Source organism: Rhyacophila brunnea, unplaced genomic scaffold, assembly GCF_057557595.1.
Source record: "Rhyacophila brunnea isolate RB1 unplaced genomic scaffold, BYU_Rbru_1.0 scaffold_9, whole genome shotgun sequence".
In the NCBI taxonomy this organism is placed as follows: Eukaryota; Metazoa; Arthropoda; class Insecta; order Trichoptera; family Rhyacophilidae; genus Rhyacophila; species Rhyacophila brunnea.
Genome location: NW_028233361.1, coordinates 6781667 through 6798333, shown reverse-complemented (window position 1 = coordinate 6798333; position 16667 = coordinate 6781667). Strand labels below are relative to the sequence as shown.

At 33.3% G+C, this 16667-nt stretch overlaps 1 protein-coding gene across 8 annotated transcripts in view; it reads left to right on the top strand.

The window, feature by feature from the left end:
• lola (longitudinals lacking) overlaps nt 1–16667 on the top strand; it is a 36166-nt gene that overhangs the window by 13266 nt on the left and 6233 nt on the right. For 6 of the 8 annotated variants that reach the window (XM_085959484.1, XM_085959485.1, XM_085959486.1 and 3 more), the window contains exon 5: nt 319–390. In XM_085959484.1, coding sequence (XP_085815610.1) covers nt 319–390 — 72 coding nt within the window. Of the gene's footprint in view, nt 1–318; nt 391–11907; nt 12654–16667 lie in introns of those variants that run through there. The other 2 variants (XM_085959491.1, XM_085959492.1) reach the window with 1 other exon arrangement.

Genomic DNA, 16667 nt, shown 5'->3' with positions numbered 1-16667 from the left:
ACTCAGTAGGGATGTGGGTAGATTTTTGAGCTCCTTGTATTATGTGGAAGTGGCAAAGGCCATCTGTTGGACGAATTGAAAACTATTTTTAGAAATGAAAATAATACAATTTTCGATATTGAATGTTCAAATTGTATTAGTTTCATTTACAGAACCAATAATTTCATAGTGTTTAAAGGTGTCACTCGTATCTCACATTATTATGTTATTACTTACAGACAGGATAATAAATTATTGCTCAGCATTGAGTCTTGTCTTCACCACTGCGCCACTATTTACAATTCGGTTCACGTGTCATTAATAAATTGTACATTGTAGGATACCCCTGGCCATTGGACAGATCTCAAGACGAATCGATCACAGGACAGGACGGCCACCGGGACTCTCAAGGTGAGCTATGCTCCCGCCTCTTATTCTCTCCGCTAACTCATCTTCTTAACCCTTCTGTCGCTGTACCTGCGATATATTAATTGACCCTTCTACTTCCATCATCGGTCCCCTGTTGCCGAATTAGTTCTCTTCATAATTATATTTCTGTAGTTGGATTATACTCTTTACATGATTTCGCCCTCTCGCTGGATCATATATTTACCTTTTCATGTTATCCTTTCATTTACTGATAATTTCGATGAAACATTCACTTATTTTGTCAGAGTCGCTTCGATTGCGGAAGTATTTTATTCAAATGATATTTTCATAAGAACTTTATTAGTTTTATCTCTGACGCGCTTGATGAAAACAATTTTTTCGCGTTTCCAAAGTGGTTCCAAGTGAAGTGAAGTGACAAGGTAAAATAATATTGGTAAAAAGTGACTTGTAGCCAAAAAAATTGGTGAGGTTTTATGGTAAGACGGTAAGTCGAAATATTCATATTTTCTTTTCACATCTTATGCATTCGTATCGATGCATATTTATATATAATTTTGAAAATATTTAAGCGTTTGAATTTATTTATTTGTTCTCTTCCTGTTGTGTTCACGATATGATTGTACAAGTCAGCTGTTCTAAACAAGATATTACCATGCTGAAAATCGTATATTGGTATGGTTCATGGTACGGCGACTTTCAAAATATTTTTTTTAATCAATGAAAAAATATCTTGAACCGTTTGCTTTCTACAATCATTTGCGGGACACTTTGTGAGTATCATTTGCTGAATTTATTAATATCCGTAATACAAATATATATCTGCCATGGTGAGTATTAAATTTCATTAACCCGAATGTAAGGTGATATCTCTTTACCAATGTCATATTTGGAAATATTTGTATCTGTCTGGGAAATTGTTTTACAGGAGAATAAAATCAAAGTTTTAAATGTCTGACATGAAATTGTAAATCACAATTTAGCGCCCATTATGCCAAAATCAAAATAATTCTTTTAATTCTTAAAGTCTTTTTAAATAGCGTATTATAGAGACATTTTCTCTGTTCAGTTGAAGAATATACCTACATAATTAGGTATGTATGTATGTACCACTAGAATATAATATCTTGGACAAAACCTAAATTCTAACCATTTGCCATTGCATGGTACTGAATTGGAAAACAGCATATTTAGGGAATGCAAATATCATAATATAATGGTTAAAATAATAAAGAGGAACTGCATCATTCATAATGGAATGGTGTTTGTTCAAGCCGTGTGCTGATTTTTGCAAAAGGGCCCCATGTTTGGAATGAATGGATACAATATGTGTATCCAATTTTTGAAATGTGACTTTTTAATGTTCAATTCTCGGTAAAAAAAAGGTACTATTCAATTATAATGAATCACGGTCGAATATTTAGTAGAGCGCCTGGTTCCGAAACCGATGGTGCGGTTTCTCATTCTGTGCCCGGCAAGAAAAGTGTATATTACCTGAATATACGTGTATTAATTAAGGCGCTTAGTACCAAAAAAATAAAAACTGACATTTTTATAGAAAAATGTTTTACGTACCAACGCCAATAATGTCAACTATGGTCTAAGTGCCTCAAGCAAGTCACAAAATACAACAAAATATTTAAATCTAGCAACGTAAGTCCGTTGACGTGTTTTATTAATTATAATGGTGTAAGTACCACTGCAGTGGTCAACGGCATTGAATATAAAATGGCTGACAACGGTGTGTTGACATTCCGTCTCGAGTTCTTAATTCCTAAAATTATGGAAGCTGCCGAGATTGCTTCACACTGTGAAACCACATTTTTCAAAATGTCTACTTCATGCAATTTTACTGCAATGACTCAGTATTTTGTAACCATAGGCAATACTACTTTTTGGTACTTGGCGCCTTCGTTAATACACGTATTCACTTTATGTCCACGTCCTCCACACTTTGGGATAAAAGACATGAAGCAGCAAATTGCTTGCTCGACTCTAATTGGATCCATTTAGAATTAGTATTACCTGCGTCGATTTGCAGCGCCGTCTGTTTTAGCCCTTTTTTTTTTTTTTTTTTTTTAGAATTATTAATAACCATGTCCTTGCTTATTCGTACAAGGTGGTTGTTAGTAATTTTGAACAATCACAAACACCCAGGCTTTGAGAAAAACACATAAATGTTTTTGTCATGACCGGGAATCGAACCCAGGAACTCTCGGGTGGAAGGCGAGAGCCTTACCAACTTCACCACGAGAGCCGTGAGTGAATATGGTGATGAACTTTTTTTTATAAATGTCATGCTGTGAGTAGGTGTTGATCCAAATTTTCTTTTTGACTTGTCGAGCATATCTTGACTTTAAGCACATTGTAAATCATTACCTTGTAATTGAGACAATAAGGCAATACCGTTAACTTGGCAATATTTGACAAAAACATCACCTTACATTCTGGTTACTACTGGAATCCAATTTGCTAGTTTAGTCTGCCATGTTGTAATGTGACTTCAATAGATCAGTATGAACAGTAAATGTTCACATTTGAGTAGAGTAGCCTCACCGAACCTTGCCATTTAGAATATATTTTTTTTAATTAAAACCTGAGTAAACCAATCAAATGCTTGGAATTTACCAATACAATTATATGGCGTACGTGAGTAAACCAATTAAGTGCCTGGCTTTTACTAATACAATTATATGGTTGCGTATTCACAGAAATCCTTGTCACTGTGTACAATGGCAAGGTTAGGTGACGGGCTCTCTACTGTAGGGTGGTTTTGTTCAATGCAGATTGACAAAAGTTTTATAATATAATTATCATTTGTTATATAGTACAAAATATTTTTGTTGCATTAAAGCATCAGTTTGTGGGAACCATGTAGTAATTTATTTCGATAGTCGAAAATGTATAAAGAATTTCTTGTGAAATTTCGATAATCATAATTGAGGAACTGGGGATTATAAGAATCATGGTGCATAGGTAACAAAGTTAAATATGCAATAGTAAATCTTTTACGTTCTGTAATCAAATTTTAGGTAATCTATTATTACTTTTACAAGAGCAACTTACACAAACTAGTGCTTCAAGCTGTTCAGGTTCATGGCCGATTGCGTAACTGTCATCCGGACAATCCATCTCAGGGGCGGTCTAAGGCCGTGTGCCTGCTGGGGCTCCTTCATAATTTTTATGAAGGGCTTTAGATCCATTACATCCAACAATGTGACCGGCCATCTGAATCTGCGCACCTTCAATTTATTAACTGTTCGGCTTAGAATCGTTTAAAACGTTTGTACGGTTACACCACTTCGCCACCTTTGGTGGTTTTCTTCGACTGGTTCAAGTATTCTGAAAATTTTCCAACTCACAACAAAATTTAAATATTGATTTTTCTTGATATGCTTATTTGGTGGGCCACGAATTTCTATAAAAAATAAAACCTTAGAAACAACATTATAAGTATATCATAAAGACTTCTATATCGGTTAAGAATGTCACTATGATTACAAGAGATGGCAGTGTATTGTGTACATTATATTAATTTATTTATAACAATTGACCGGGGTAGTGTAGTGAGTGAAGTACAGCGTGTATATACATGCTCATTTTCCATTGCCGGCCTTGCATGCACAGATTTGAAGAGCGTGTTTTTGGCATAAATCCAGTTAATGAGGTGTAAATGTTTGTAAATTTTCATAAAAGCGGGGTTCCCTTTCTCTGAAAACTGCTCCTACCTACATGTTTACTTGTGTCACTTCTACTTATTTAATCCTCAGCTCCTCAATGAATTTATTGTACCTGTTATTCTAAAAAAAAATTATAATTGCCAATCTTTAGATTTATTATATTGAATAGATATAATGTAGCATATCGCTTAGTATTCACCACTGGTGGGAATACAAGATTCAACAAGATTCATTACCAAATTTTATTTTTAGCTTCATAGAGATATTGAGGTGATTAAGTTGCAAAAATGAAACGTGTTCGTAAGGAAGTAAGGACATCATGCAATTTGTGTATACCAGAAAAGGTTGTTGCATTAATTACAGTATAGGGCAGTAAGTGTATTTGAGAAAAGATTTGTATGCGTTTGTAAAGGAATCCATTTGTTGGATGTATGAGAACAAAAATCAAGCAAGTGAAAGTGACATGGAGAACACTGAGATAGAAAACTTTTTCATTTGGAAAGTATCTATTCAAAACGGATAATTATTCTTTGAAAATACGTGGACACTTTTGTTCAAAACTGATAATTATTCATTGAAAATACGTGGACATTTAGTTGGCATTGTATATGATTTGTTTTGCATCACAGCCTTAGACTATAGATACCTCTAGACGCCACCTATTGCATTGCTAAATGAAGCTGCGTGCCGTGTATTTGGTTTGTGGGTGAGCTATAACGTATTCGTATACGAATGTTTGGGACCAAAGACCATATCGCTAGTGCTCGCACTAGACGCTCAGAATTAAAATATAATTTTCTATTTTTTTTTACGTTATATGGTATTTTTAACCGGCCAAAATGCAACCATTAGGTAAAGATATCCATAATTTAAGTTATTTAAAAAAAAAACACTAGGTCACTTGATATTAAAATATATAATAAACAAATAAATTATCATGAACATGTTTTAACTTACCTATGAAACATTATACCATCTTCTTGCTTGTCAGTACGGCTACCACATTCTAATACAGCACACACAACCATCTTTTCTACTTAATTAACTAAAAATATTTAACACAAAAAATAGCAATTTAGATTTTTAGAATGCCAGAAGTGTATATTATAGTATTTTGTAACCTAAACAAGCCGCCTGTCGGTTTTTATTTTATTTACAGTCGCGCCCGATAATTTTATCTATATAGTTAAACAATTCAACCATAATAGAAATCAGCAATCACCATAAAGTATTGTAATACTAATGGTGCTGTAGTCTCTCTCTTTATTAGCCCAAAATCCTAGGACGGTGTCAAAACGTCATGTTTCATTTCCAGTTAAATGCGTTTAAAGTATCGGGCTTTATCTGTATATTAATATAGATTTTAAAAAATGATTACAGTAGAACCTTGATTATCCGGACTGATTAGTGATGACAATAGTCCGGTTAACGATACACCTGGATATGACAATTTTCTTACTTAATATGTTTTTCTTATAATCATACTAAACTGATTATCACATAAACATCCGGATAATCGGGGTCCAGATAATGGGAGGTTCTACTGTTTACAGCTTCTTTTAATTAAGTTGAATAATATTTGATCAATAATATGTTTGAGCAAACACTACATTTCATATTACATACTTCAATTGCAGAATGAAATACCAATGAGTAATTACAATGACCTTCGTCTTCCAAGGATTAAAAAGGGTATGCCATATTTAGTTACAGATTTGTGAAAACTTTTATTTAAAAACAAAGTATTGTAGTCGGCGATTGGCCAATGCGCCATAACTATACAGAAATAAATCTCATATTTGATAGCTTACAATATTTTACAACCTTGTAAAAGGATTTTTTTTTTGACTTTTTGCCAATGTATTTGTCTACTTAATAATATGAAAATATTCTTATATACACAATTATTGTCAATTGCTCGACTTTTGTTCTCACTATATCTGTGAAGGACTGGTTTCCAAATATTGACATGGGTTATAATGGATGCGGTATGGTCTGTAAGAATTTTAGTTATACTTTGCAGGATAAAGATATAATATGTTGGTGGATATGGGTACTATTGTTTGCATTAAGATGTCAAATACAAAATTTCACCCCAGGAAGTATCCAGGAGGTAAGTGTGAAGGACTTCTCACCGCTTTGAAGAAGAAGAAATAGCTGCCACCTGATTATAGGAGAGTACAAGAAGTTTATTTTATTAGGGAATTTTGGTTGCATACAGAGTGGATTGAAGTAGTAAAAAAAGAATTTTCGTGCCCCCCCAACTTCTTATAATCCATTCCCCAAGGTTCTCGGGAAGAATATTTCCCCTCGAATATAGTGTAAATCAGTAGTGTGGAACCATTTTATGTTGGAAGATCGCAGTAAGTTAGCTATATCTATTAACTCTTTTACTCCCAGCTGATTTAGCCTAGCATATGCGAAAACTCCCAAGCGTTTTTTGACAACAAATCGTCGATTTAGTTTTTTTTAAATAACTAATTCTACACATGTTTTAAAAATTTGAAACTTTTTTTGTGTGTTCTCAATGGTGTATAAAGCAATAATAAGTAATAATATTGATAGTTTACATCAATAAAACAAAAGAAAAAAATGTATCAATATTTATTTAGAAATGAACGGATAAAACTATGTTTGAACAACAAAACAAGTGTGACAACATTTTTTTATTTATAATTGATATATCAAATTTTATAATATAATCTATCCTTATGTAGTAACGGAAAAAAAAATAAACATTATTATTTCTCTATGAAATAGAATTTTTATAAAGTAATCAAAAAAAATCATATAGTGTCAATGTATTCAAGAATATTATTCAATTCACGAAATCGCAAGAGAATTCGATACAGTATCGACGACTAACTGATATGGAATGAAGTAATTTCAAAAAATAAGTCTCAAAGCACTAAATCATTTAAAATAATATTTATATTCATGTATTTGTTCACCATCTTACCAAAAATACAGTGGCATCCATTGTTAGTTCAAAAATTACAAAATTCATTTTGTAATGTGATATATGAATCATAAAACAACTAAAAGAAATATCAGAATTTAAAATGTGTCAAATAATGTTTTATTATTTTTATGACCCTCTGGTCTCAAGTTCGACAGCAGAGCAATTATGACTTGTGAGTTATTAGGGTATGGCATAATTATAAACAATGCCAACACTAAAATAAATGTTACTCACCACCCAACACACAGTGAATATAATGCTTCGTCTACATGAGACGAAATATGACGGGAAAAAATTTGGAATAAATCGTAAATTTGGTTCCAAACTTTCGGCCGATGGATCGGCCCAGATGGAGTTTTCGCATAGGTATGGTGGGCCGAAATATCGGCCCCATGGGAGTAAAAGGGTTAAGGTTGCATTCAAAACAAAATGTATATTTGTAAAAATCTAACTACTTTCTATGTACTTATATGTATATGTGAATTCGACCAATTAAGCTGAATCTAATTGCTTACAAAACTCCAGGTTGCCTCTGGGGCAATATATAAAATTTATTAGTCCTTTTGACAATGCGCCAATTTTATATATTTTTTTAATTAACTACCAAATGGTATCCGTTAATTTTGGGTCTGTCTAAATCCCCACCATAACATTTAACTTTTCGTTTGGGTATATTTGCATGCTTAGCAACAGTGTACACCTGGGGTAGTCAACCTGGTCCCTACCGCCCACTAGTGGGCGTTCAAGCTTTCATGATGGGGGGTAGGGGTTTTAAAAACATTTTATTTATGTTTTCGTTTGTTCCTCACAACAATTGAGCCAGATATGCAGTATTTAGTTTCGAAGCATCGGTGTCAGGGATCTCATTAATAATATTTAATTAATTAAATGTAATTTCATCAGACTTAATGCTTCTATGTATGCAAAGTATAAATAAAAAGATAGATTTAACCACAGTAAGTTATTTTATAAAGATTTATTCTGCCAAACTTGGCGAAAATCAGACAAAAATTAGTGTTTGGTAAGTAATTTTTATTATTTGCTGTAACTCTACTTTATAAATTAGTTAAAAGTAAAGTTACTTCCCTTCTTTATAAATCACCATTACTGTGGAACCGGTGGGCGATTAGAAAATTTTACTACTAACAGATACAAAAGTGGGCGGTAGGTATAAAAAGGTTGACTACCTCTGGGGTATACCTTCAATGTTGGCGGCATCTATCTATTCATAATTGCTTTGCTACTTCACTCCCCCGCGTATGCAACTTAAATATAATAATCGAGAACATGCTATGAACTATGAATTTATCAACATATACCTAAATACGCCTCTTATAATATATACATTATCACCACTGTTTAGGTTCACACCACCGGAATAAGTATTTTCTATTAGGGTTTTACTTTACTATTTTCAACAGGGTGGAAGTTTCATGAGAGATGATCAGTTGATCTCCCAATCCGCAGGTGACATGATAAAACACAATTATCAATTGTCTTTATTTAGTTCATGGAGCAGCCAAAGATGTATTTTTTGAAGATTTTTCCATATAAGTCTTCTGTAATTGTTGGATGATGAAAATAGGTGCATTCAAATCTTACTGAAGTAAATCTAATGTGTGGTTTAGCAATATTCTTTTCCACTCAATAATAATAATTTTAGTCGTAGTTTTTATAAACTTATCAGGTTTTTATATCTAGTGGTACATTTTCAATTATTTATTCTTCTATTAAAGAAATTGTATCCATAGGGTGCATGTTTCCCGATTACCAAGAGGCTCAATCCCTAATATGGTACATGACATCCGAATGATCTCTTCCCATGACAAACTAGATTCAAATGGTGCAATTGGTAGTGCGCTCGGCTGCTTATGCTAACCGAATGGTCAGTAGTTCGAGGTGTGACAGTTTTTCGTTATTCATCAGCCCGATTCAGTCTCAGTGGTTCTAAACTTATATTTTGTGGCAAACCGGTACTTCGTCTTCAACGTCAGGTGTGACAGGATTGATGGTTTGTCTGCAACATTCTCTGCTGTCACCAATAATTGACTGCGTAAATTTATTGTTCAACGTACAATACATCAGTGGTGAGGGGTGGAGGTCTATAGACATTTTTTCAAGTGTGATATGACTGAACGTCTATAGACGTCCTGTACTGTACGACGTAATACGACAAGAACTGTATAGAAGTCGTATTTTGGATTAAAACACTTTGTTCCCTGTCTACTTGAGCCACGCGCCGAACATATTTACATTAGATAGTGTATCTTAAGACTTACTCATTTCTATATATCTAAATCGAAAATTTTACTATGTGTCATCACTACCATGTATGAACTACATGTAGGAGCTTACATGTAGGAGCTAACATGTGTCCGCGAATGTGTTAAGATTCGACATAAATACAGTAGGCGCTTGGTAATCCGGCACCCATATTTTTTCACCCATGTCGGATTATTGGATTTCTATAGGAAATACGTATTTATCTGTTAAGGTCCGGCACCGAACTGCCGAGCGAATGGCTCTCCGCTCTGTAATCCGACAATTTAAGTGCTATAGTCCAGCAAAAGTAGAAACATTATTCTATGGCGCATGTTTTGGTTTTTGTGAGGCTTTCATGCGGAGGGGGGTATTGATTCACCACAATTGCAAAGCTTCTTTTTAAGTAAGACTCCTCGACACATGATTGGGTTGGAGTTCTTCCAATAAATGTTGAATCAGCAGATGTAGAATAGTTTTTGATATCTGAAAAATAACAATCCAATTAAAAGCGTGCTGATTTCAATCAGCTGCAAACCAGTTTTTGAGACTAATGCACCGCCATTAAAAATTACTATATAAATGGCAAATATTTGCTGCGTGGCCAACTTCCCTCTTGAGTCGTCCAATGCATAATGCGCTGGCTTCTCAACTAGGTGTTACCAGTTTGATTGTCCGAAAGTTCACGATTCATTTTATGATTTTCTCTATGTTTGGTATTTCTGTGATTGTTTCACTACTACCCCTACACTTGTCATTGGGTCTGTTATAGTATTGAAATATAAAAGTAATGGAATAAAGATACAGTACTCTACCAGTAATCCGCCACCCCAAAAACCAGACAAGTGTCCAATTAGTGAAAGCGACGGATTATAGTGCATACATACAAAATATGGTAAAAATTAAAACAGGTAGGTATTTCGTAATAACAGTTTTTTTTGAGAAATTTGTACTAGCAAATGACAGTTTTCTTTATAATCAAAATCAGATATTTACTAAATTATACATGCTTATTAACTGAATATTGAACAGTAAATCACTTTGACACAACCAGTTGCTTAGTGAGGCAGATATTCTTGAATGGCTTACGATTTCTGGCTTTCCCTATGACCAAAAGCTTTAATTTGTGTGTCCCGGTTGCATTGGAGCATGGCATAATGGTAATGCGGTCCTTGGGCATTTTCCTCCCTAGTACATTACTTTCTTTGCGATGAATGTATGTTTTACGAAAAAGTTTCCAAAATAAACCTGTCTGAGTTGTATACTTGTACGCGGCGGACTACTGAATTTGATAATCGAATACTGCCGAATTATAGAGCTTGATTTTGTGCTTTCAACTAGTAAAAATAACACCGGATTATAGTAGTCGGATAATTGAGCGGCGGATTACTGAGAGAGTGTACTGTATATAAATTTGCTTATTCAAAAACTAATAGCACACAGGAATGCTAATTGCAAATTCCTAACAATTGTGTGTTGGCTGGTAGAATAGCAGGTTCCATCAAGGCAATGGAATTATTGCTTTGGAATCACACAACAATGAGGTGATGAATCTTATTGAACTCCATTGTTTTAAAGCTTTAGAGCCTCATAGTGATAGCATTCTGCTACTGATTCACAGTCTTCTAAATTCAGTTTCGTGTAATGGTATGGTATTCACTGATAAAATTTTGCGATAATGCTACGAAATCGGAAAGCAACATGTCTTAATGAATGTTGGCATCGAAAATAGGTAAATTTTCATAATAATCAATATAAAACTGAATGTTTTTTGATAATGTAATTCCGCGTACATACTTTGCACAGCCGTCTTGTGAGAAATGCTCAGTATGAGGCTACTTCGTTTAACTTTCATATGGTTGCTGTTTGGCGTAAAACAACTAAGTTATTGTACATAACTATGTGCATATTGCCTTTATATTTATGACATGCCATTTCACCACATGGCATCCATTTTTTGTTTTTTTTATTACTAGGATCTCATGAGTGTTGATGCCTATTATCGATCAAACATAATGTTGCGGACAATGATCGCCTTGTATGTGCTCGGCAGCAAAGTATGCTACATTGAGCATGACCAAAAGCCAACAACGGATAGGTCACATCACGGCCTTGCGAGATTATTGTGCAAAGTGAATATCTGGCCTGATTTAATCGAGAAAAAAAATCCCAAACGTACAGTATGCGAATAAAAGTGAAAAGTATTGACACATGACACAAGTACAAAAAACCTCACTCGAGATTCTGCATACCATTTTTGTAATGAGCTGTATAAATAAAATATATACCAAATAATGCAAATTTTATTCCTATTACTTCAAAGGAGCAAATTGTTTATGAATTTTTAATTTAATGTCTGCCATAAAAAAATATCGAAAGCCAATATTATTTTCTATAACTTTCAAATTTTGACATTGGATTGTCATAAAAAATTTAATATTTGTGAGCAAGATATAATGTAAACCTTGCATCACTCGCATGGAATATTGTACACTGGTGCTAAAATTCAGTTCTATAAATGCCAAAAAGATACTTGGCTTTTTGTATTTTCCATTTACGCAGTACAAATCAAATGTGTTATATATACTAACATGTTGCAATGGTAAAAGCCATACCACAGTCTGAAATTGTTACTTTTAGGTGGACATGTGACACCAATTGCGCTTCCGCGGCTTCCCTGTTCAGTTAGAGACAACATTATCCCCTCCCCCCAGCAGTTTGGGTGTGCCAATTGCAGGAAGGTGTACCAATACAAGTCGTCCCTGAAGAGACATGAGCGTTTAGAGTGCGGAAAGGCCCCCAAATTTAAATGTTTTCATTGTGAATACAGAACATTCCACAAAAATAGCCTAGTGTTACATATTGAATGCAGACATACCAAATGAGAAGTGTTATTTTATATACGGTAATCTGGGTTTGTTCCCACGTGAAAATCTCAAACTGGTCTGAATCAGTTTGGCATTTTTGGTAACATTGATTACTAAAGTTAGTTTAGTAGTTCAGTTACTAAGTCAGAAAATTACTTTCACAAACAAAATTTTGTATTGGGATCGAGCGAATGACCAATATCAATTCTCGTATATTCATTAAGATTAGTGAAAGTGAAGATTTTTAATCATTGATGTTTATTGATACTTGACTCGAATCGGGACTGCTGGGCCAAACTGTGACTAAATCTTTGAAATCCGAAATAGAAGTGGAACGTGAACTGGTGTTCATTTGTTTTTGTGAATATAACTAACTACCTTCCTGTTCTGGCAATGTCTTTTCTGACGTTTCTATTGAAATTGATAGCGTACATGAGTAGCAATCGATGGCACACAACCTCATTTGGTTGTAGGTGCTTATAAAATCTGATGCATAAATTATTTACATGGAATTGGTCGAAAAATAAAGAACATTTAAACTATAATAATTACATTAACTCAGCGCAATAATTCAGGCATGGATTTTGGTCGATCACATAAAAATCGAGGTGGGAATTAATCGAGAATTGACTTTGAATGCCATCTAGTAGCCATTGTTAATATCTTCCTGTCTTGCAAACGATGTGATTCTAAAAAAATTGTAAGATTGTCAAATCATGGATTGCGTAAGTCCATAACCATATATTTGTATACGAAACCATAATGTTTTTTGTCCTCCTGTAAAGTAGTATTTTTGGAGCTACACAATTTTCTAGTTTCAACAACGAATGTTCAAGTTGATGGATGACAATGGGAGTGTGGTAGATCACTTTCAGTTTTGATACCGAATAGAAGTTTGAAATGCATGCGATAATTGATAATAAAAACACCAGTAGTGTAAAAGATATGCTTGATTCAGTTTTTGGTTCACTCATAAAATTAGTTATTTTGTAGAATATTCAATAACGCCTGCGATATAGTGATGACAGAGCTTATTTCTCTTTAAAGCTGTAGGGTTGTGGGTTCGATTCCCACATACATCAAATTCACATATTGCTCTTTTAATGTATCCTCTGTTCTTTGCGGGTGGGTCTGTATGATTTACTTTACTCTTTAGAGCAGTGTTTCCCAAAGTGTGGTACGCGTAGCCCCTGGGGTACGGGAAGAGTTTGGTGGGGGTACGCGCTGCACCGGACTTTGGTTGCGCCTGGTGCAACAAACATTAATACATCCATACTAGAAGGTTTATCGCATGGGGAAGAAGAGCAATTAATTGTTGGAATTAACTTCAGACGGATTCTTGAAAAATAAATAACGAGTGTACTTTAACATCATTCTGGTTGCAAATTCAACATGTGTATCCAGTTTTAACAGAGAAAGTCCTGAAATACATCTTGCCTTTTCCAACTTCATATCTATGTGAAGTTGCTTTTTCAGCATTAATACTTTGGACGCGGAAGACGCACACGGTGCGTAATGACCAGGCGGCCGATCGATGTAATTAACGTGCATTTTAAAGGGGGCAATTAAAATCTCATTATCTATTCAGCAGCGAAAGCGTTAAGGAACAGGCTTTTGGATGTGGAACCGCATCTCAGATTTAAATTAATTTAAATATTAACAACCAGGGAACCAAACTATGATGATCTGTCTCAACATGAACAATTTCATCCTTATCATTGATTATAATGAATGTTCTTTATAATATAACTTCTATTTATATTTTATAAATGAATTTTATTTTTCGTTTATTATTATTTTTATTTACTAAAAAAGGAAAAATAAATATAGAAAAATTATTGAGGGGTACTTGGTATTACGAAAATTATAGAGGTGTACACAGATGTCGAAAGATTGGGAAACACTGCTTTAGAGTGACAATAATGTAATACTTTATGCAGAAGGTATGAAGATTTTTTTCTCCAACTACAATAGAATTAATGTGGCACTATAACAGAATCATTCAAAATGCTATAACCCATTCGTAGGTTGCCGTGTTTCTATTTAGTATTATTTGTTTGCTACACTGTTTAGTTTGTGTTAGATGCTGAAAGATGTTATAATTATTTAAGAACAATAATATATTTATACTTGATGTACATAGACTTGATCAATAAAGATTTTTTTTTAATTAATTGTATTTTTTCATTCAAAGTTGAATGTTTGAACCCTATGATTCAACTTAAATTAGTGATCAGATAGTAAAAAAGAAAGGAAAAATAGAAGGCATCCTGTTGTGTGAGTATCCATTAGATTTAGTCAGTCAAGATACAGTAGTGATTTTTTAACTCTTGCATAACTATTTTAGGTAGTATTTTTGATAAGACGTCATCCATATAATGGCGTCACATCTTAGGGGGAGGGGTCTAACAATATGTGACAATTTGAGAAAGTAGGGTTGACAATATGTGGCATAAACATGAGAACTACTGAAATTGATCAATTTCAACAAATTTCTTTTATATGAATGGGGGAGTTTCAAAAATGTAACAATTTAAACAGGAGGTAAAATATTTTTTGACTAAATGTGACAACGGGGTAAAATACCCAATAACCTATGATGTCATTTATGGACGACTCTTAATTATATTTTAAGTCTGGGCACACTAGAAGTTAAGCTCAGCCTAGCTAGACCAATATACATCTGCCTGTCTGCAAACATACGATCCAATTGTTTGTAAACCTTAGCCGCTATGTGCACGAACATTTTATTTGAAATTTAATGCATGTCAACACCTGCAAATGTTACTATCAAATTTAATGTATTTTCAACGGACTCCATAATACAAATTTGTGTACTTTAATCAAAATATCATTCCATGTATCATTATTTCTGATGAAACAGCAAACAAATTCCCGCAAACATGGCTACACTTACTCATAAATTGTCAGTGCATTTTCACTTCTGCACCGGAATACAATAAAATATGGACATTTTAAACAATTTCTATAATATGAACAATGTTTATTTTGGGGCAGATATATATTGGTCTGAAGTAGGCTTTAGCAATTATATCAAATAAAATAAACTACATAAAAAATTGCATTACAGTAGAAAGACGTCATACGGGTAAAACTCATTGCTGGATTGTTTTTATCATTTACATTTCTTTTTCAATACACTGTTTGATTTTTCCGATATGCCCATTAGCTTCCCATACACGTACAGTTTGAGTAGCAGGTTGAACATAGCACAGACAATAACTGTACATTAGTGGGGATACCACAGATCAGTTTAACTACCCCATTTAAATCTGTCGAACTGTCAACAGATGTGCCCATATACGTACAGTTATTGTCTGTGGCAGAGCAAGTGTCAAAAACTATGGAGGTTAAGTTCGCGGAGATGATACACATTATAATTGTTTTTATTAGAAAAAAATTGACATAAAATACACCAATGACGTTGGTAAAATAAATAATGATTTCGCTAGTGGATTGTGTATTTTATCGATTCACCGAAACAATATTATACACATTCGTGTAAATATAAAATATGAACTATAATCTTTTCTTTTGAATGAATTATTCCCTTTAATAGACAGTATTAATTATCTATTTCGTCATATTTTTAGAATACGGTAATATTTATATAGGTATTGATTGTATATACAATAAATTTAAACATGCCACCAAATTATATTTACATCAATCATCAGTATAATAATTAATTACTATGATATTATTAAAATATATACTTAAATTTTATTTAGATTTACCGACATTGTCATTCACAATTAGGTATACTAATTTATGCTGTGAACGTCTTAAATTAATAGTTTGTAATATTCACTACATACAATAAATAAAATTTGAATACTGAGTTATTAGTCTATATTTTCACAATAACTTAATATTTATAATCGAATACATCAAAATAGTCCTCTTCTCCAGTACTGATACACATTCTTCATAATATTTTCTTAAAGTTAACCAGTGTACTATTTGCACTTGGTTACGCTTGAAGCACAATAAAGTATCTATCCGATCGCCTCCATATTACAATTTATTAAGCTGCTGAGGATTTAAGATGTACAAGTCAAAATAATAAAATAAGTTGTGAATCAATATTCAAAAATTCAACTTTAATTTTTTCATTATATGAAGAGTTATAAGCATTTTATTTCCGACATTGGATTATACTCCATGGACTGTTGTGTATCTAATGTTGTTGCATATTATTTGTATAGCGATGTACCTACTTTAACTTTAAACATCAATAAAAAAGAGAAATATCATTATTTTTTTTTGGAATAATAATACTGGATCATTTAAAATTAAGTTACCTATTTATAGTTTTCATGTAAAACTTACAATCTTGTATTTATTTGATCCTCACTCTTTGATTATTGTCTCTGGCATACCATGATATGCTTTCAATGCGGAACATAAATCCTTATGAATTACATTTCTATATTATAATCATTTTAATTTAGGAGTTCAATGCCGCTGGTTTGTTTTAGTTATTTAAAAAAGTATTTGGTTAGAACCCAA